Here is a 22273-nt window from a genome sequence, read left to right as displayed (position 1 = left end):
GTCCTTGGGCGACTGATCCGCAGCGTAAAATTCTCTGTGGATCTGCTCGTCTGAACGTACCCTTAGGCTGGGTTCACACTACACAATTTCCAAGCAAAATTCTGCTCAATATTCCTGTGCAGAAAAGTTCTATTGATGTCAATGGGATTTCCACTGCACACTACATTCCTAACACTGACTGATCTCAATCTCTGTAGTGTAAACCCGGACTTAGGGTGTGTGAAGATAAATTCACTAACTCAGAAATCCAATTTACACCATAGATTCAGCTGGCATTGAGCAATATTTAAATTCTGCCATCATGTTTCCTTTTGTTAGTATATAGCGCTGTGCACACATGCAGCAATGCTAAACTGTGGGCAGCATGGAAGCACCAACCCCAAAGGGACACCGGGTAGTTCTAGACATGAAAAATCGGCATGTTTCCGTGCCAAAAAACATGCAGTTTTAAGCTGCGTAAACTTATTCTATAAAGGGGTACACCAGCGCTAAGACATCTTATCCCCTATCCAAAGGATAAGGGATAAGATGCCTGATCGCAGGGATCCCGCCGCTGGGGACCCCCGTGATCTTGCACGCAGACCCCATTTACAATCAGTCCCCGAAGCATGTTCACTCCAGGTCTGATTACTGGTGATCACGGGGGCTGGAGCATTGTGACGTCACGGCCCCGCCCCCATGTGACATCACACTCTGCCCCTCAATGCAAGCCTATGGGAGGGGACGTGACCAGTAACGCCCCCTCCCATAGGCTTGCATTGAAGGGGCGGAACGTGACGTCACACGGGGGCAGGGCCGTGACGTCACAATGCTCCAGCCCCCGTGATCACCAGTAATCAGACCCGGAGCGAACACGCTCCGGTGACTGATTATAACAGGGTGCTGCGTGCAAGATCACGGGGGTCCCCAGCAATCAGGCATCTTATCCCCTATCTTTTGGATAGGGGATAAAGATGTCTTAGTGCCGGTGTACCCCTTTAAGGTGATTTTTGATGTAGTACTTATATTAGGAAAACCTCTGAAATTTGATCTGGATCCCCTTCAATATCTGTAATGACCAACCAATGACCCAAAATACTCCTGGGTTTGAAAAAACACCTGATATGGTGTTCCCCATGGATCACAAAACAGACTGCAACTTTAGCTATGCATAGAAAACAAGGCAATACTATCCATGTACAACAAAGTACAAAAAAAGAAAAAAAAAATCCAACAATAACAGGAAGGAAGAGAAGCGGGTTGTGTCAGCCCTTCCCTTTCATTGCTACTTTCACGCTTGGGCAGCAGTGGATGAGGAAAACTTCCTACAGGTGTATAGGCACTTCATAGGACAAGTCCACAAACGTAGCTCCAGCGCCATCTACACCAGGACATTAAAGTTTGGTGGGAAGGTGACTGGGAGAGAAGACTTCGAAGGGTTCCAAACAGAGCTATTCAGTCACGTCCAGTGGTTTTAAGTCTCTGATTTGAGTTTCCTTCGAAATCCAATCCATCATATTGAGCTGCTGCTTCTATTGCTCTACAGCAACCCAACAGGTCCTCCAGGCTCATCTATTATCCGCCTGATCTTAGACTTCCAATTCTTTCCTGCGCGGACACAGGCACCAAATTCCACCCATAGACCTTTAATAGCTCGAGGTTCTACATTTTGGTCCTCCATAGTCACAGCATGAACAAAGCACTGATCAAAGTAACATATCCAGATTATCATCTTTGGTCTGATATCACATCGCCCATTTTTTTTCCTACCTTCTATAGATAGACGACTGTGAAATCTATCCCGGGACCTGACAGTCACAACTTGATAATCAACATAGAAATAGGTTTCTAAAGGGAAATTCCCATCCAGCCATTAAAGAGAGTCTTCTATGGAATTGGAATGTAAAAATGGCATTATAGAATTGTAACTAAGAGTCGTGGACCTATTCATTAGATCTAAACTAGAGCATTTATGCAGTGAATGAGTACCCCCAGAGCTATTGCCTATACCCACCTAAAGACCATATAGAATGCATGAGACATAGCACTTGTCCCAGGTCTGTCGCTAGCTGTCAGATACAGGATGCGGTAAGATTCGGCCATTGCAGGTTGTTGCTTTAAGCACATCCTGGTTTAAATGCCTTTTTTTTTTTTTTTTTTTTTTTTAAAGAGGAATAACTACTCTGGACCCGCAGCTTATTTGTGATCCGTATGATCATTGTTTGCAGTATGTTATTTCATTCTTCTGATCCAAGAAGAACTTAAGAGCTAGAATTCGCTTGGTTGTGATTATCTTTAGAACTTTACAGATTCTGAAGCTTCTCCTGGTTCCTCTTTTGAAAAAAATTCTTCCCAAATTCATAAGAGCTAATCATGATGGCGCAAGCGGGGGCCACCTTAATGACTCGCGGCATGAACCCTGCGGAAAGAGAGATTAAAGGAACGTCAAGTGTGGAAGGGATGAGAAGACACAGAATGGTGGGGATCATTGGGTTATGGTAAGTTACCTGCAAAAAGTCCACGAGTTCCAGATTCTGCTTTGATCATGCGCATGGCCCCCCACGTGGAAGATTTCTGTCGTCTTGAAGATCCTATGTATATTAGGAAAAAGGAAATTAAGTAAAGGATCTGTAAAAAAAAATAAAAAATATATATTTCCTTAAAAAGGGGTAGAGCAGAGAGCAGTGTGTCCAGACTGGAAAGAAATTAAAAAAGAAGAGACCTTCCTGTGGAGCATACAGCAGATGATAAGTACTGGAAGGATTAAGATTCTTTAATAAAAAGTAATTTACAAATCTTTCTATCGCCAGTTGATTTGTTTTCCCAGCGGACTACCCCTTTAATCCTAATTTTCAATAGAAGATAAACACCTATAGATTGTCTCCAAACGTAAGAAAACCAGATGATGCAAAACTACAACTCCCAGCTGTTGGCTGTAAGAGAATGCCGAGAGTAGTATTTTTTTCAACAGCTGGAGGACCACAGTTTGGAGACCATAAATATATTGTATACCTTTACAGGAACGCATCTACCGGAGGTTGCTGGAACATGTAAACCCTGTTACCACTCTAACTAAAATAGGACTATATATGTTATATACATCCTCACATTCCTGACCACCTCTTACCTTTGTCTATGTTTCCAAGCTCAATCTGTCGGTGAGTTTTCACTACATCAAAAGGTAAAGTAAGGATGGCAGCCACCTACGACAAAGAGACGACAATGGAATAGTGGACAGGTGAAGAATAGAAGAATGGCACAGAAATGATAAAGAAGCCGCAACTGGTATAATCCTCAACAAAAAACTTACAGCTCCAGACAAGCCCCCTGATGTGAAGCTGAGGAGAAACTGCGACTCCGACATCCCCCAAGTGTCACTGAGCTTCTTCTTCACCAGCTCATAGTTAAACCAATACAGAGCTATAGAGATAATGAACAAAGGAGATTTATGAGCATTGGAAGTAACGGGACATATACAGACAGTTATATGGAGTAATAGGAGGAGATATAGAGGAGGTTATATGGAGTAATAGGAGGAGATATAGAGGAGGTTATATGGAGTAATAGGAGGAGATATAGAGGAGGTTATATGGAGTAATAGGAGGAGATATAGGGGAGGTTATATAGAGTAATAGGAGGAGATATAGGGGAGGTTATATGGAGTAATAGGAGGAGATATAGGGGAGGTTATATGGAGTAATAGGAGGAGGTATAGAGGAGGTTATATGGAGTAATAGGAGGATATATAGGGGAGGTTATATGGAGTAATAGGAGGAGATATAGGAGAGGTTATCTGGAGTAATAGGAGGAGATATAGGGGAGGTTATATGGAGTAATAGGAGGTTATATGGAGTAATAGGAGGAGATATAAGGAGGTTATATGGAGTAATAGGAGGAGATATAGGGAGATTATATGGAGTAATAGGAGGAGATATAGGGGATGTTATATGGAGTAATAGGAGGAGATATAGGAGAGGTTATATGGAGTAATAGGAGGAGATATAGGGGAGGTTATATGGAGTAATAGGAGGAGATATAGGATAGGTTATATGGAGTAATAGGAGATATAGGGGAGGTTATATGGAGTAATAGGAGGAGATATAGGGGAGGTTATATGGAGTAATAGGAGGAGATATAGGGGAGGTTATATGGAGTAATAGGAGGAGATATAGGAGAGGTTATCTGGAGTAATAGGAGGAGATATAGGGGAGGTTATATGGAGTAATAGGAGGTTATATGGAGTAATAGGAGGAGATATAGAGGAGGTTATATGGAGTAATAGGAGGAGATATAGGGGAGGTTATATGGAGTAATAGGAGGAGATATAGGGAGGTTATATGGAGTAATAGGAGGAGATATAGGAGAGGTTATATGGAGTAATAGGAGATATAGGGGAGGTTATATGGAGTAATAGGAGGAGATATAGGGGAGGTTATATGGAGTAATAGGAGGAGATATAGAGGAGGTTATATGGAGTAATAGGAGGAGATATAGAGGAGGTTATATGGAGTAATAGGAGGAGATGTAGGGAGGTTATATGGAGTAATAGGAGGAGATGTAGGGAGGTTATATGGAGTAATAGGAGGAGATATAGGGGAGGTTATATGGAGTAATAGGAGGAGATATAGGGGAGGTTATATGGAGTAATAGGGGATATATAGGGAGGTTATATGGAGTAATAGGAGGAGATATAGGGAGGTTATATGGAGTAATAGGAGGAGATATAGGAGAGGTTATATGGAGTAATAGGAGGAGATATAGGGGAGGTTATATGGAGTAATAGGAGGAGATATAGAGGAGGTTATATGGAGTAATAGGAGGTGATATAGAGAGGTTATATGGACTAATAGGGGATATATAGGGAGGTTATATGGAGTAATAGGAGGAGATATAGGGGAGGTTATATACCTGAGAACGGGACGTCCCTCAGCACTGTAGGTCCCCAGCCCTTCCATAGTGACAACCATCCGCTCTGGGACACTGCAGACCTCAGACAGGCTCCTAGCTCCATATAAGAAAGCTGTTGTGACTGCAGTTTTGTACGGATTAACTCCAGAGGGCTGATGACAGTGACTGCCCCCACTAAAACAGAGGGGATACAAGAAGTTATCCTATAAAATGTCACAGTAACCAAGTAATATAGCTGTAGGAATTTAACTCACTGCGGGAAAGAGCTCCAGCAATGAGAGGGATGTGACTTCCGCTGTATCCCATGTTGTAACAGAGAAAATCCCTCAGCTGGTCATAACAGGTGAAATAAATAATGGTTGCAGGCACCGCCATCACCCTGCAGGGGGAGACAAAGAGTCACCTGGGGACAGAGAACACTGTACATGTGGTCCCCGGGGGACAGAGAACACTGCACATGTGGTCCCCGGGGGACAGAGAACACTGCACATGTGGTCCTCGGGGGACAGAGAACACTGTACATGTTGTCCCCGGGGGACAGAGAACACTGTACATGTTGTCCCCGGGGGACAGAGAACACTGTACATGTGGTCCCCGGGGGACAGAGAACACTGTACATGTGGTCCCGGGGGACAGAGAACACTGTACATGTGGTCCCGGGGGACAGAGAACACTGTACATGTGGTCCCCGGGGGACAGAGAACACTGTACATGTGGTCCCCGGGGGACAGAGAACACTGCACATGTGGTCCCCGGGGGACAGAGAACACTGTACATGTGGTCCCCGGGGGACAGAGAACACTGTACATGTGGTCCCCGGGGGACAGAGTACCGTTGGTTGTTGCCAACTCTTCTAACCGAAGCGAGATAACAAATAAGGTGCAAACCCAGATCAGAAATACACAGAGTTTACAGCAATACAATGTGTGTTGTGATGATAATGGAAACTGATGGCAACTTAAGTATCCAGGATCTTACATCTTATCTGTGCAAACATTTATATACATTGCACTTTGATCTATCACTTTTCTTCTGATATTTCTTTTTGCAAAAGATTAACAAAGTGGATCAATATTATAAGTGGGAGCAATGGGAAAAAAATCAATTTGGTGATAACCCCTAGACCTATACTCTATGTACATTGCTGTATATTGTGCACGAGACCTATGTTCTATATACAGGGTGGGCCATTTATATGGATACAGCTTAATAAAATGGGAATGGTTGGTGATATTATCTTCCTGTTTGTGGCACATTAGTATATGTGAGGGGGGGAACTTTTCAAGATGAGTGGTGACCATGGCGGCCATTTTGAATCCAACTTTAGTTTTTTCAATAGGAAGAGGGTCATGTGACACATCAAACTTATTGGGAATTTCACACGAAAAACAATGATGTACTTGGTTTTAACGTAACTTTATTCTTTCATGAGTTATTTACAAGTTTCTGACCACTTATAAAATGTGTTCAATGTGCTGCCCATTGTGTTGGATTGTCAATGCCACCCTCTTCTCTATATACTGCTATATACTACTATATACACCGCAGGAGAAATGCTAGCACAGGCTTCCAGTATCTGTATACACTGCTATATACTACTATATACACCGCAGGAGAAATGCTAGCACAGGCTTCCAGTATCTGTATACACTGCTATATACTACTATATACACCGCAGGAGAAATGCTAGCACATGCTTCCAGTATCCGTATACACTGCTATATACTACTATATACACCGCAGGAGAAATGCTAGCACAGGCTTCCATTATCCATATACACTGCTATATACTACTATATACACCGCAGGAGAAATGCTAGCACAGGCTTCCAGTATCTGTAGTTTCAGGTACTGCACATCTTGTATCTTCACAGCATAGACAATTGTCTTCAGATGACCCCAAAGATAAATGTCTAAGGGGTCAGATCAGGAGACCTTGGGGGCCATTCAACTGGCCCACGATGACCAATCCACTTTCCAGGAAACTGTTCATCTAGGAATGCTCGGACCCGTCACCCATAATGTGGTGGTCACCATCTTGCTGGAAAAACTCAGGGAACGTGCAGCTTCAGTGCATAGAGAGGGAAACACATCATCATGTAGCAATTTCACATATCCAGTGGCCTTGAGGTTTCCATTGATGAATGGCCCCACTATCTTTGTACCCCATATACCACACCATACCATCAATTTTTGTGTTCCAACAGTCTTGGAGGGATCTATCCAATGTGGGTTAGTGTCAGACCAATAGCGGTGGTTTTGTTTGTAAACTTCACCATTCACATAAAAGTTTCCTCATCACTGAACAAAATCTTCTGCGTAAACTGAGGGTCCTGTTCCAATTTTTGTTTTGCCCATTCTGCAGCACCTGAAACTACGGATACTGGAAGCATGTGCTAGCATTTCTCCTGCGGTGTATATAGTATTATATAGCAGTGTATATGGATACTAGAAGCCTGTGCTAGCATTTCTCCTGCGGTGTATATAGTAGTATATAGCAGTGTATACGGATACTGGAAGCCTGTGCTAGCATTTCTCCTGCGGTGTATATAGTATTATATAGCAGTGTATATGGATACTAGAAGCCTGTGCTAGCATTTCTCCTGCGGTGTATATAGTAGTATATAGCAGTGTATACGGATACTGGAAGCCTGTGCTAGCATTTCTCCTGCGGTGTATATAGTAGTATATAGCAGTGTATATGGATACTAGAAGCCTGTGCTAGCATTTCTCCTGCGGTGTATATAGTAGTATATAGCAGTGTATACGGATACTGGAAGCCTGTGCTAGCATTTCTCCTGCAGTGTATATAGTAGTATATAGCAGTGTATACGGATACTGGAAGCCTGTGCTAGCATTTCTCCTGCGGTGTATATAGTAGTATATAGCAGTATATAGAGAAGAGGGTTGCATTGACAATCCAACACAATGGGCAGCACATTGAACACATTTTATAAGTGGTCAGAAACTTGTAAATATCTCATGAAAAAATAAAGTTACATTAAAACCAAGCACATCATTGTTTTTCGTGTGAAATTCCCAATAAGTTTCATGTGTCACATGACCCTCTTCCTATTGAAAAAACAAAAGTTGGATTCAAAATGGCCGACTTCAAAATGGCTGCCATGGTCACCACCCATCTTGAAAAGTTTCCCCCCTCACATATACTAATGTGCCACATACAGGAAGATAATATCACCAACCATTCCCATTTAATTAAGGTGCATCCATATAAATGGCCCACCCTGTACATTGCTGTATATTGTGCACTAGGCCTATACTCTATATCCACTGCTGGACAGGTTTTAATAAGTCTCCCCCAATAAGCAAATACTGGGATTATCTTCATGACATTTCTGCAATCTGGTTGGTTACTCTGAGATCAGATCTACAACTTGCTATTGTTTGCATGTATCAATTGTGTCAGTAGGTTCTGGCCAGATCCGATCATCCCAACAGCTCCTATAGGCTCCTGATTCCAAGGACGTCTGACAACTGCATCAACCATATTGCGAGAACATTTAGTTTGTGTTCACACTGCGTTTCCATTATTTTTTTGTTTGTTTGATTTGGTGAATGCATTGGCGTTCAGCAATCACAATAGAAAATGCAAATGTAAAAAAAACTTTATGATCCTTAAAATGGACATGTCTTGCAAAACGGATTCACTGTCCTTGTATGGTGCACGACACTTGTACAGGTCCTCTCATTTAGGTTATGCTCCCCCTATTCAGACCCTGCACTGAGCATAACATTATGTACAGGACTAGCCCACACCAAAATTCTTAACTTACAAGGTAGGGGGGAGGCCACTCCACAGTGATGTTAGACCCTCATGACGTGTTATCTTTACAAAGGCGTCCTGAGGAAGAAAGGAGACAACCATTAACGCAATGTAAAAGGTCAGAATTTGGTCTTGGTTTGAATAATGCATGAAGACTTTCCTGGGCCCCTGAATCTGTATAGACAATCTCTTTCTTGTAACCTAAACTGATTTTACTCCAAGCTTCTGTGACAGAAAGTAGCTGACAGATACCAGTGCCCACCATATTTGTTCTTCACTGGCTACTCTATCATCCAGAGCAATGTTTAAAGGGGTATTCCAGACAAACATTTTATCCTCTATCCAAAGGATAGCGGGGGGCCCGCTGCTGAGACCCCCCCCCCCTCCCGCGATCTCCCTGCAGCACCTGCATTCTATGCTGGTGCTGAATCTCCAGTTTCGGAAACCTCCGTGTTTCTGGGACTGGGGACGTGACGTCACGCCACGCCCCCTCCATTCATGTCTATGGGAGGGGGCGTGACCTGGAGGTTTCCGAAACTGGAGATTCAGCACCCGTATAGGAAGCGGGTGCTGTAGGGAGCTCGCAGGGGTCTCAGCAGCGGGCCCCCCGCTATCAGATAGCTTATCTGTTTTTGCTCGGAATACCCCTTTAATTCCTCTGTTTAAAAATCATTACATTTTTCACATACAGGGCCCTACGAGGGCTTGTTTTATGTGGGACCAATTGTACTTTGTAACGGCATCACTCATTTTACCTGAAAATCGACAGCTAGGCCCCCCAAAAGATAAAGCAATTTTGGAACTTTTTTGGGGGGGGGGGGTTTGCTTCTACACAGTGCACTTTTACTGTAAAAATGACACCTCATCTTTATTCTGTAGGTCCATACAATTACAAGGATATATGTTTTGTTTCACTACTTTTAAAAAGTGATAACTTTTAGTAGTATGCTAAATATTGTCCTTTTCTGACCCCCATTTTTCCATATACTGGGCTATATTAGGGCTAATTTTTTGCTCTGTGATCTTTAAAATGGGTATTCCAGGTTTATACATCTTATCCCCTATCCAAAAGATAAGGGCTAAGACGTATGGGATCTCTGTGCAGCCCCTGGAGGGGGTGGGCTGTGACATCACTAGGGGCTTGACCGTGACGTCAGGTCACCATCTTGGAAGCAGCGCACAGCACTGCCGGGAGCTGCACAGAGATCGCGGGAGCCCCAGCGATCATACATCTTATCCCCTATCCAAAAGATAAGGGATAAGACGTATGCAATCTCTGTGCAGCCCCTAGAGGGGGTGTAGTGTGACATCATTAGGGGCGTGACCGTGACGTCAGGTCACCATCTTGGAAGCAGCGCACAGCACTGCCGGGAGCGGGCGGGGGCCCCAACGATCATACATGTTATCCCCTATCCTTTGGATAGGGGATAAGATGTAAAAACCTGGAATACCCTTTAATTTTTATGGATACCAATTTTGCTGGGATTTTTGATTGCCCTTTATACATTTTTTTCTATATGAAGTGACCAAAATCAGGAATTCTGGACTGTTTTTTTTTTTTTTACCTTTACACCATTTACTGTGTGATTTCACTAATATTTTAATATGTAAAAGTTTATTTTAAAAAAAATTGAAAAATGGGGATGATTTAAACTTTAGGGGAATGGCTTTTTTACATTTATTACCTTTTTTTTTCCCCACAATTTTGTCCCCATAGAGAAATATTACCTGCAATCTTACAACTGCATACACTGTTCAATGCTATGCCAGGCAGAGCGCTGATCAGCATTATTGGTGTTTTGCTTATCCAGGCTGCCTGCCTTTCTGGAGCACAGATTGGACAATACAGAGGCCATCATCGTTGTTTTTCGGTATTACCTCATGCTGCTCCCAATCAGCCCCCTCGAACCCACTGGCGCTAGTAATTTTGACTTTTAGATCCCACAATCAAAGCACAATCGCTGCTGCCTGGCAATAGAGGAGAGTAATGGCTGCTGACAGCAGCCATTTCTCACCATCTATAAAGCGAGCACAGCTCCTGAACTCACTTCACAGACTTAGCGCTAAATGACGCAAATATACATAATTTTGCATTAAAAGGGGCAGTCTAGATAGGGGATAAGTGTCTGACCAAGGGGAGTCTGACTGCTGGGCCACACCTGCGATCTCCGGCTACTCAACCTTCTGAGATAGTGGCTGAGAGGGCTGTCACTCACGCACCTCTCCGAGGATGGGGGTCGCTCTGCTCCGAGAACAGGTGAATAACCTAGGGTCCTGGAGATAGTGGAAGCACCCCTGTAATCAGACACCTATTCCCTATCCTGTGGGTAGAGGAGAAGTGTAGTTCCTTGGGCGACCCCTTTAACGTATTCCCGCCCATGACATAACTAGGGCGGGAAAAGGTTTGAAAACAGTGTCTCTCTCAAACTTGCCTTAGAAATTGACTGGGAATGTATGCAATGCCAGATATTAGCGCTGCACGATATGGGGAAAATGTGCGATTGCGATTTTGGGCCTAAATATTGTGATTTCAACATGCAATGTGATATAATAAAAAATGGTGAAATCCCCCCATTTCAAGTCTAATCGTCCCCATTTCACATCTACCTACCCATTTTATGCCCACCGCCTATTTCACATCTCCCCCTGTCACATTCCCCTCCCCCCTTGTCACATCCCCCCCCCCCCCCCCCCTTCTCCTCCTGTCACATTCTTGTATTCTTGTACTGCAGCAATACACTGGGTTTCCCGGGCGGATTTCAAATCTTCCGCGGGACCCGGGAAACCTAGTGTATTGCTGCAGTACAAGACCTTTCCCCATGAGCCAATCACTGGCTTGACACGTAACACCACTGTGATTGGCTGAAAAGGGAAAGGTCCTACTGTACTAAGAAGAGAGGAAACTCCGGAGCGCATGGAGACGGATCTGCAGGGACCGGGACATGTGAGCAGCAGGTTTTTTTATTTTTCTCCCTGCGCCCTTAGCTCAGTGTTTTTCTAGCAGGGTGCCTCCAGCTGTTGTGAAACTACCACTCCCAGCATGCCCAGACAGCCTTCTAAGATTTGTAGTTTTGCAAAAACTGGAGGCCCCTTGGTTGGGAAACACTGACTTTTAGTATTTAAATTAATTTTTACTTGCTCTGGCCGCCCCCCACCGCAGATAATCGAATGTTTTCCCGGGGGGCCGTATCGCCATATCGCAAAAAGCAAAAATCGCGATTCGATTGCTTTTGCGATATATCGTGCAGCCCTACCAGATATTCAGAAGGCGTTATTACCCCTTATTATAGAGCAGGGGGCTGACTGGCTAGCGAGAGACATGTGGAGGTTTACGAGCCATTGATGCTCTACTGGGAATTCTGGGAAGAAAGGATATAGCAGCTCCCATACCAACCTTTTCAGGTATCTTTCCCTTAAAGCTGCTATCCCACAATAGCACAGCCATACCCAACGTTGATGCTTACCAATGTGCCATTGAAGTAGGTGGGTGCTCGATACCAGGTACTACAAGCCGTAGCATGCTGGCACACAAACAGATGATCCATCAGACCATTACAGTACAGGAAGCAGCGCCCTGGATGGGTTATAAAGAAATGACAGTGAAATGGGAGAAAGAGAGACACATGGAGAAGACTACGGGTTAGTAAAAGGCTGGAGAATCTAAGCAGTTTTAGCCTACATGGCAGAAACACAAGCAGGCACATGGAAGGGTTACCCATCATGCTCTGTGCATTATTGGCTACCAACAGAGTCTCCGCCATTACTATGACTGTTAAAATTTTATCCCCAAACATTGACTGCAAATTTAATGGGAAAGGGGTTGGATTTTCACCAGTCTTATCATAAGGAGGAGAAATGATAAGAATCAGAATCCATGGACAAGATCAAAGCAGAACTGATCCCGGATGACCCGCCATGTACATTGCAGACATCATGATCTGCGTGCATTAGGGGCAATATAATATATATATATATATATATATATATATATATATATATATATATATATATAGAAAGTCTCCATGTGACCAGACGGCGTGCACGGAGGGCAATGACATGCAGAACACAACTTATCATCATCTATGTCCAAAGAGCAACACGTAAATATACACTTCACCCAGTGCTAGGGGGGGGGGGGGGGTCAAACTTTGTGTACTCACATGTGGGATGGCGCAAGGGGGGTGCCCGGGGAAGAGACTTTACAGACATTACTGCAACACAAGAGGAACAAATGAGGAATCATGACACAACTGTGTATGTGATTTGTATCCTGCACATACACACACTGAGTGCAGTAATAGCTGCGACGAGAAAGTTGAGGGTGCAGGACGGAGAAACGGGTTAATACAATTAGACAGAACAGTGTTTCCCAACCAGTGCGCCTCCAGCTGTTGCAAAACTACAACTCCCAGCATGCCCGGACAGCCTTTGGCTGTCCGGGCATGCTGGGAGTTGTAGTTTTGCAACAGCTGGAGGCGCACTGGTTGGGAAACACAGATAGAAATAGGGTATATAGGTGCGGCACTAGCGGTGCCGCTGAATATTAGTAGCGAAAGGAAAACTCGTCCTAAAGAGCTTGCAAATATAAAAATGGGGAATTCAACTGGAAAACTTTTTTTTTATTAACTCAACAGGTGCCGGAAAGTTAAACAGATTTGTAAATTACTTCTATTAAAAATTTTTAATCCTTTCAATAATTATCAGCTGGTGAAGTTGAGTTGAGTTGTTGTTTTCTGTCTGGCAATAGTGCTCTATGCTGACATCTTTGCTTGTCTCGGGAACTGCACAGATTAGAAGAGGTTTGCTATGGGGATTTGCTTCTAAACTGGGTGGTTCCCGAGACATGTCATCAGAGAGCACTTACACAGAAAAGAACAACTCAACTTCAGAAGCTCATAAGTACTGAAAGGATTAAGAGTTTTTTAATAGAAGTAATTTACAAATCTGTTTAAACTATCTAGAGCCAGTTAATTTATATAAAAAAAAAAAAAAATTCCTGGATAACCCATTTAATCCTTCCAGTACTTATCAGCTGCTGTGTTCCAGAGGAAGTTCTTTTCTTTTTGAATTTCCTTTCTGTCTGACCACAGTGCTCTCTGCTGACACCTCTGTCCATGTCAGGAACTGTCTAAAATAGCCCCCAAAACGTGTCCCTATTACACTGAAGAAAAATGGCTTTATGGTGGCCATTTAGCTCCACAAGATGTTGGCTGGACGTTTATTTGGCCAACAGCTATCACTCCTCATCCTTCCATGCACTAGAACATTCCAGCAGTGCCAAGTGTTCCTGTACTCTCAATTGAGAGAGAAGGGGTAAAGCCGATGCCAGACACCCCTGGAAGTAGCTTTTCTCTCCAAAGGTAGGGTCACACAAAACGGATCCGCAGCGTATTTTACGCTGTGGATCTGCCGGTGACCCGACTTTATATTGTGCCTCCAGCTGTTCCCAACCCGTGGCTGCTTGCAATGGCAATCTGACACTACAAGAAGCCACACAGGGGCCTGTCACTAAGCACACTCTGACCAAAAGCCAGAATACACTTCTGGCCATAGTCAGAATTGCATTCAAAAGAAATAGGACATATAAAGGAAGGACTTACACTTCTCCTTCCTACTGGATCCACTTCTGACTTTGGCTTAAAAACTGCAGTGTCAGTTCTCCCAAAACAAAAAACAAAAAAACAAAAAAAAAACGTGTGGAAACCTAGTCTAAGAACAATAGAGTCGGGCTGCCAGGGTTGGACAACTTTTCACTAAGGCTGCATTTAAATCATGTTTGGGGAATAAGGATCCATGCCGTACACCATTCTTTTTAAAGGGGTACTCCTGTGGAAACTTTTTTTAAATCAACTGGTGCCAGAAAGTTAAACAGATTTGTAAATCACTTCTATTAAAAAATCTTAATCCTTCCAGTACTTTTTAGGGGCTGTATACTAAAGAGAAATCCCAAAAAAGAAATGGATTTCCTCTGATGTCCTGACCACAGTGCTCTCTGCTGACCTCTGCTGTCCATTTTAGGAACTGTCCAGAGCAGCATATGTTTGCTATGAGGATTTTCTCCTGCTCTGGACAGTTCCTAAAATGGACAGCAGAGGTCAGCAGAGAGCACTGTGGTCATGACATCAGAGGAAATGCATTTCATTTTTGGATTTCTCTTTAGTATACAGCCCCTAAAAAGTACTGGAAGGATTAAGATTTAATAGAAGTGATTTACAAATCTGTTTAACTTTCTGGCACCAGTTTATTTAAAAAAAAGTTTCCACAGGAGTACCCCTTTAATGAGGTGACCCACCATTTCCTGTTTTTGAACCGGATTGAAAAGCACAACAGACCACAGTTTAAAGTCCGGTGGGAAAATAAGCTGACCAGAGTCACTTACTGACACTGGTCACCTCATTAATAACGAATGGTTTACAGCACAGGTCCTGCAGGGATAAGGCAAGAGGCGGTTTTAAAATTCCCCTACCGTATCCGGCTGCCGTGTGCCTCAAACATGGTGTGAATGCAACCAAACCTATATAGGTACCTTTAATCATATGTCTGTGTAGAAGGTACTTGGGGGTCTTCTTTCATACAGTAAGTGCTTTTGCAAGTGTATGCAATCCCTTTGATGTAGGTACTTAACCCTTAGCCTCCTGTATGATTCTCATAGAGCACGTATGTAGCCCTCTTACTGCATGCAGTGTGCCCATAGTAGCCCTCGTAAGGTCTACAAACAGTGATCCTGGTAACCTCAGCTCCTTGACTTTACAGAAGGTTTATTCATTCATTATATTAGGACTATTTAACCCAAATGGGGTTTTGCTATATACGACATATACACGTTATGGGGTCCCTATTTCCATAGACTTCAATGGAGAGGCCAGCACATATTTACAGCCACTTCTCATTAGGTCTCTATTAGTATGCAAGGTCACTTGTAGAACCCCTGGTTTCCCAATAGGTGACCTCCCGCCAATAATATCTAAGTAGGGAGGCCCCTTTAAAAGGGGTAATCCGCTAAAAAAAAAAAAAATTTAGTTTTTTTTTTATAAATCCACTGGTGCCAGAAAGGTAAACAAATACTTCTATTAAAAAATATTAACCCTTCCAGTACTTAGCTGCTGTATGCTCCACAGGAAGTTCTTTTCTTTTTGAATTTCTTTTCAGTCTGACCACAGTGCTCTCTGCTGACACCTCTGTCCATGTCAGGAACTGTCCAGATTAGGAGAGGTTTGCTATGACGATTTGCTCCTTTCTCTGGACAGTTCCTAAAATGGACAGAGGTGTCAGCAGAGAGCACTTTGGTCAGACAGAAAGGAAATTCAGAAAGAAGAGAACTTCCTGTGGAGCATACAGCAGCTAATAAGTACTGGAAGGGTTAAGATTTTTAAATAGAAGTAATTTACAAATCTGTAACTTTTTGGCACCAGTTGATTAAAAAAAGAAAAGGGAAAAAAAAAAAAAAAAAAAAAAAAAAAAAGTTTTCCACTGGAGTACCCCTTTAATGTTTAACCCCAGACTGCCCCCTTGAATTCTCTATAGTTCTTTAAAGGGATATTCCAGTGAAAATCACTTTTTTTTCACATATCAACTGGCTCCAGAAAGTTATGCAAATGTGTAAATTACTTCTATTATAAAATCTTAATCCTTCCCATACTTAGCAGCTGCTGAAGTGGAGTTGTTCTTTTCTGCTTGACCACAGTGCTCTCTGGTGAAGCCTGTCTGTCTGTCTCAGGAACTGTCCAGAGCAGGAGCAAATCCCCAAAGCCAACCTCTCCTGCTCTGGACAGTTCCTGAGACAGACAGAGGTGTCAGCAGAGAGCACCGTGGTCAGACAGATAAGAACAACTCAACTTCAGCAGCTGATAAGTACTGGAAGGATTAAGACTTTTTTTTAATAGAAGTAATTTACAAATCTGCATACATTTCTGGAGCCAGTTGATATGTGAAAAAAAAATGTGTTTCACTGGAATACCCCTTTAAGACTTCTTAAATCATCCTTTGCTAAAGTATAACTAGCACCCGGTGCAAGCCCAATAGAAAGCAATGGTAAGAACTATATTACGGTCATTGATTAGCAGCTATTACTTTGTATTAGAAGGAAGATATGCCGCAGGGAAAAAATTAGAAAGCAATTGCTGTGCATGCAGGATTAGTGCAGATCAGACGGTGACCCCCCCCCCAGATATTGCAAAACTACAACTCCCAGCATGCCTGGACAGCCGTTGGCTGTCCAGGCATGCTGGGAGTTGTTGTTTTGCAACAGCTGGAGGGCCAGAGTTAGGTGATCACTAGAGATGAGCGAACTTACAGTAAATTTGATTCGTCACGAACTTCTCGGCTCAGCAGTTGATGTCTTTTCCTGCATAAATTAGTTCAGCTTTCCAGTGCTCCGGTGGGCTGGAAAAGGTGGATACAGTCCTAGGAGACTCTTTCCTAGGACTGTATCCACCTTTTCCAGCCCACCGGAGCACCGGAAAGCTGAACTAATTTATGCAGGAAAAGTCAGCAACCGCCGAGCCGAGAAGTTTGTGACGAATCGAATTTACTGTAAGTTGGCTCATCTCTAGTGATCACTAATGAAGATCCATCAATGGCAGGTTAGAGCGATAAAGATGAGCTCAGTATATAGGGTGGACATTACCTTTGGAGAATGGTTTCTTCTGTGACTGTAGCCGGATCTTCACGACGTCAAGGGGCGTCACTGTGGGTAACCAGGATCAGAGAGCGGGTGAGGTGCAAGGCAACCAAAAGTCACTTAAATCCCCCCCCCCCCCCCCCACTATTACTGATACATCAGAACCGGACCATACCAAAGAGTGAGGTGAGAAGAGCGCCAGTCCCTGAGGCCACGATTTGCTGTAGTGGTGTGATCCCACATCGGGGGGCACCAGGGTCCTCCATTGCCATTCCTACCATGACTTATACTTCAGGGGGAATCTGGGGATCGTATAAAAATGTAAAATAAAAAGTTTCGGGATAAGCAAAACATTGGAGAGAAAGCTGAAGAAGAATACATTTACTCTATAGGCAGCGTTCAGCGCCCGCTGCCGCCCCCTCCTCCCTGTTATCTGCCCACACCCTGGGCAGGCGTGACCACCACTCCAGAGCCCTGATAACAACGCAGCACTTACATAGCCTCACTTACCTGGTGCCTGATGGGCGGCTCACAGGCTCCCCCTGCAGGATGATAAACGATAAGCAGCATCTTCACAGTGACTGTGGGGAAACACAGAATCATGGATGCAGGTTAATCGCAGCACAAACACGTTACATAAAGACACGCGTGTGTGGGCGCGCCGCCATTAGTATGCTTTTATAAGCCCTCGTTCTGTGCACGTCATAGGGGACAGCTGCAATAATTATATACGTTCAGTCTGAATAGGATACGCAACTACAACTCCCAGCAAGAAGGGTGGGAGTCTTAAAGGGGTTATCCAGCAATAGAAAAACAGGGCTTATTTCTTCCAAAACTGCACCACCCTTGTCCTTAGGTTGGGGGCGGTATTAAAATTTGTCCTCATTCACTTCAATGGAACGGAGCTGCAATACCACACACAACCTGAGGACAAGGGTGGTGCTGTTTTTAGCAGAAATTCTATTCCTGGATAAATCCCACACGGGTTAGGTTTGGCTAGATCCATTCCAGTGTTCAATTATTTGATTAACTACTACTCCCAGCATGCCCCGACAGTCTTTGGCTAAGCTCCCTTCACCATCTAATGCGGTTTTGTACTGGTTTAATGTAGTGTTTCCCCAACCTGTAGCAATCCAGCTATTGCAGAACTACAACTCCCAGCATGCTGGCAGCTGAAGGTTGAACATCCAGTGTAGTTTCCCCCAACAGGTTGGTCTCCAGCTGTTGCAAAACTACAACTCCCAGCATGCCCTGACAGCCTCTGGCCGAGCCCAATGCAGTTTACCTCAAGCTGTGGATCTCCAACAAATGCAAAACTACAACTCCCAGCATGTCCTGACAGCTATCCAGTGATGCTGGGTGTTGCAGTTTTGCAACAGCTGGAGAAAAAGAGGTTGGGAACACTGCATTGGATAGTCGGCCGGTTCAGTGGTGGGCATGCTGGGAATTGTAGTCTTAAAACAGCTGGAGAGCAAGAGGTTGGGAACACTGCACTGGATAGTCGGCCGGTTCAGTAGAAGGTTGTGGGGGCATGCTGGGACTTGTAGTTTTACAACAGCTGGGGAACAAGAGGTTGGAAACACTGCATTAGATAGTCGGCGGGTTCAGTGGAGGGCATGCTGGGAGTTGTAGTTTTGCAACAGCTGGGGAACAAGAGGTTGGAAACACTGCATTGAATAGGTGGGTTTAGAAGGAGGAATTCGGGGCATGCTGGGAGTTGTAGTTTTGTAATAACTGGAGATCCAGGTTGGGAAACACTGATCTTATATGTATAGTGGCCATCAAACGCTCCTTGTAGGGGGGGGGGGGGGGGGGGGGGGGGGTTATTATGAAGCTCAATGTTCCAAAGCTTTTTTGTGCTGAAGGAGATATATTAACACCTTTCTCTGCTTTGAGAACACATGCATGCTCACCAGAGCTGTGCATGCATGCGTCCTGGCATGCTGGGTGTTGTAGTTTTGCTACAGATGGAAGAATGCTAGTTGGGGAAACAACGCTATATAACACACACATGGCCAGCTTTAGTCACACCATGAGGAATAGGATCCTTATTCAAGTATCTAATGACACTACAGCAGTGCTTTCTACACAGCGTGTCTCCAGCTGTTGCAAAACTACAACTCCCAGCATGCCCAGACAGCCAAAGGCTGTCTGTGCATGCTGGGAGTTGTAGTTTTGCAACAGCTGGAGACACGCTGTTTAGAAAACGGTGCACTATAGTCTGGCCCATACGGAATAGAAAGCTATAGTCAGTGTATACGGACACCTAGTGCAAATCTATACATTGTGCAACCGAAAATGGGAATTACAGCGACATATTGACATACATAATATATGACGCATTAGGCAGCATACAGAACAATGTATACGCATGCATAATACGCAACATTCACTGTCCAGTGAGCTGCACTCTGATGGGGAACTACAACTCCCAGCATGCATGTTACACAACAGCTGGGTACAGCTAATGGCCATAGACAGGATGTGGACAGCACATGTGGTCATTCCAGCATTGATCATACATCTAGACCAGTGTTTCCCAAGCAAGGTGCCTCCAGCTGTTGCAAACTACAACTCCCAGCATGCATGTTACACAACAGCTGGGTACAGCTAATGGCCATAGACAGGATGTGGACAGCACATGTGGTCATTCCAGCATTGATCATACATCTAGACCAGTGTTTCCCAAGCAAGGTGCCTCCAGCTGTTGCAAACTACAACTCCCAGCATGCATGTTACACAACAGCTGGGTACAGCTAATGGCCATAGACAGGATGTGGATAGCACATGTGGTCATTCCAGCATTGATCATACATCTAGACCAGTGTTTCCCAAGCAAGGTGCCTCCAGCTGTTGCAAACTACAACTCCCAGCATGCATGTTACACAACAGCTGGGTACAGCTAATGGCCATAGACAGGATGTGGATAGCACATGTGGTCATTCCAGCATTGATCATACATCTAGACCAGTGTTTCCCAAGCAAGGTGCCTCCAGCTGTTGCAAAACTACAACTCCCAGCATGGCCGGACAGCCTTCGGCTGTCCGGCCATGACGGGAGTTGTAATTTTGCAACAGCTGGAGGCACACCGGTTGGAAAACACTGGTCTCTACACAATGATTACAGCAAACACGACACATAGGGTCTCACCTGCGGCCCCTTCCCCATTGGGGGGCCAGGACGCAGCATCTCAGGAGCCACATCCCGCACTCCGTCAAGCGAGCCCTGCTGGGCCAAACCGGTTTCTGATCACAACAACATGTCAATCAGACTTCACCACGCCCACTTGGAGGAGGAGTCACAGAGCGTCTAACGGCAGTAGGCGCGGTCAATAGTATACAAGCCACGCCCACTGCCAGGATGAAATCTCCTCACACCGGTGTCTCCCAGCATGCACCGGGGGATGAAGTACAGCTCTGCAGCCTTTTAGGGACGGTGTCACCTTTCACCTAGTTCTGCTCAGTGACTCTACATAGAGTTGTAGTGCAGAGCTATGATCATATAGAAGAGCAGAATTAGGGCACTGATGGGTGGCATGAATACACAAGCCACCTATACCCATGCCACCTATGTTTTCTGAGATGCCCTGCATTAAAGGAGAACTCCAGAATAGAAAAATTGTCCCCTATACTGCCCGCAGTAAAAAAATAAAGATGTACATACCTTCCTTTGCTCCCCCGGTAACCCGCTCCGGTCTCCGCCGCGATCCTCTTCCTGGTTGCCGGTGGTCGGAGAGTCATACTACGCTCAGCCAATCACCGGCCGCAGTGAAGTCCGACTCAGCCAGTGATAGATTGAGGGGCAGTGTGACGTGGTGCCGGGGCCGAAAACATCACATTGCCCCTCAGCTATCGCTGGCCGAGTCGGGACTTCGCTGCGGCCGGTGATTGGCTGAGCATAGTATGACTTTCCGACCACGGGAACCAGGAAGAGGATTGCAGCGGAGACCGGAGTGGTTTGTATTCTGGAGTTCTCCTTTAACCCATTTTCGGGGAAGGAGAGGCTTTGCAGTAATTTTTTTAATTTTCTCTTGTCACGTGTTGTTTTTGTACATAGGATTGTTAGGATGCGTTAGCCCTTCTGGGTGCCCCTCCTGGCGGTCTAGGGGAGGTGTGTGTGGCAGTCTGGTTCCTCACCTCCCTGCAACCCCTGGGAATCTTGGCTTCGGTCAAGATGCCATTAGTATACGGCTCCTCGGCCGATACCTTGGTTCACGCCTAGACTGAAGCCAGGTGCCTCTTCGGCCCCTTAGTAGCTTTGGCAAAAAGGGGCATCAAACCTTTATCCCTGCAGGTGCCTTTTGGCCCGGAGGTGAAGGGTAAGGTTTGTTGGGGGGGGGGGGGCCTCTCTCCTCCTGGAGAAGGGCTTAGCGATAGACCGCATCCTTTGTGCACGCTTTTTTTAGTGTGACACGTTTGCGCTTTTTCTTGCACTTTGGGTGATAGAGAGCACTTGCCTCGGCTCTTATATAAAATTAAAAAAGAGGAGTGTTCCTACTGTTATGTTCAATATACAGGATATGGGTCAACATGCTGATCAGAGGGGGTCCGACGCCAAAATAAAGCCCCGGTATGGATACAGCTTTGCATGGCTCTGTTTATTCATTATGAGGCTTCTTGTCGAGTGCTGAGCTTGGCAATGTTTGAAAGCCCCATAGACCATGATTGGCACTAGAGTTGAGCGAACTTACAGTGATTCAATTCGTCACGAACTTCTCGGCTCTGCAGTTAAAGGGGTACTCCGGTGAAAACCTTTTTTCATTTAAATCAACTGGTGCCAGAAAGATAAACATATTTGTAAATTACTTCTATTAAAAAATCTTAATCCTTCCAGTACTTATTAGCTGCTGAATGCTACAGAGGAAATTCCTTTCTTTTTGGAACACTGATGACATCACGAGCACAGTGCTCTCTGCTGACATCTCTGTCCATTTTAGCAACCATCCATAGCAGATGCATAGCAGATGTATGCAAAGGGCAGCA

The 22273-nt window shown here is 44.6% G+C and overlaps 1 protein-coding gene across 2 annotated transcripts; it reads right to left on the bottom strand.

Moving 5' to 3' along the window:
* Positions 1 to 847: 847 nt before the first annotated feature.
* SLC25A39 (solute carrier family 25 member 39) lies at positions 848 to 20599 on the bottom strand. Of its 2 annotated transcripts, XM_056547564.1 has the most exons (13): positions 20442 to 20599; positions 17802 to 17872; positions 17467 to 17593; positions 17298 to 17357; positions 12832 to 12882; positions 12136 to 12245; positions 8682 to 8749; positions 5142 to 5266; positions 4888 to 5061; positions 3290 to 3399; positions 3107 to 3182; positions 2487 to 2570; positions 850 to 2398 (listed from the first exon to the last, which is right to left on the bottom strand). In XM_056547564.1, exons 3-13 carry the CDS (start codon positions 17570 to 17572, stop codon positions 2283 to 2285), a joined length of 1080 nt encoding a protein of 359 aa, XP_056403539.1. In that variant the 5' UTR covers positions 17573 to 17593; positions 17802 to 17872; positions 20442 to 20599; the 3' UTR covers positions 850 to 2282. The 2 variants fall into 2 exon arrangements, with proteins under 2 accessions (XP_056403540.1, XP_056403539.1); XM_056547565.1 differs by lacking the exon at positions 17467 to 17593 and having other exon boundaries at positions 848 to 2398.
* Between the last annotated feature and the right edge of the window lie 1674 nt (positions 20600 to 22273).

This window comes from Hyla sarda, chromosome 12, assembly GCF_029499605.1.
Source record: "Hyla sarda isolate aHylSar1 chromosome 12, aHylSar1.hap1, whole genome shotgun sequence".
NCBI lineage: Eukaryota > Metazoa > Chordata > Amphibia > Anura > Hylidae > Hyla > Hyla sarda.
The sequence above is the reverse complement of the archived record's forward strand: the minus strand, read 5'-3'. Positions and strand labels throughout refer to the sequence as shown.

Excerpts from the sequence above, each read along its gene's own strand:
- SLC25A39 (XM_056547564.1), bottom strand. The coding sequence starts at position 17,572 with ATGGTAGGAATGGCAATGGAGGACCCTGGTGCCCCCCGATGTGGGATC. Across the intron at positions 5,267-8,681 it reads AGTGGCCTCCCCCCTACCTT|GGTGATGGCGGTGCCTGCAA; the intron begins GTAAGTTAAGAA and ends CTCCCCCTGCAG. Across the intron at positions 2,399-2,486 it reads AACTCGTGGACTTTTTGCAG|GGTTCATGCCGCGAGTCATT; the intron begins GTAACTTACCAT and ends CTCTTTCCGCAG.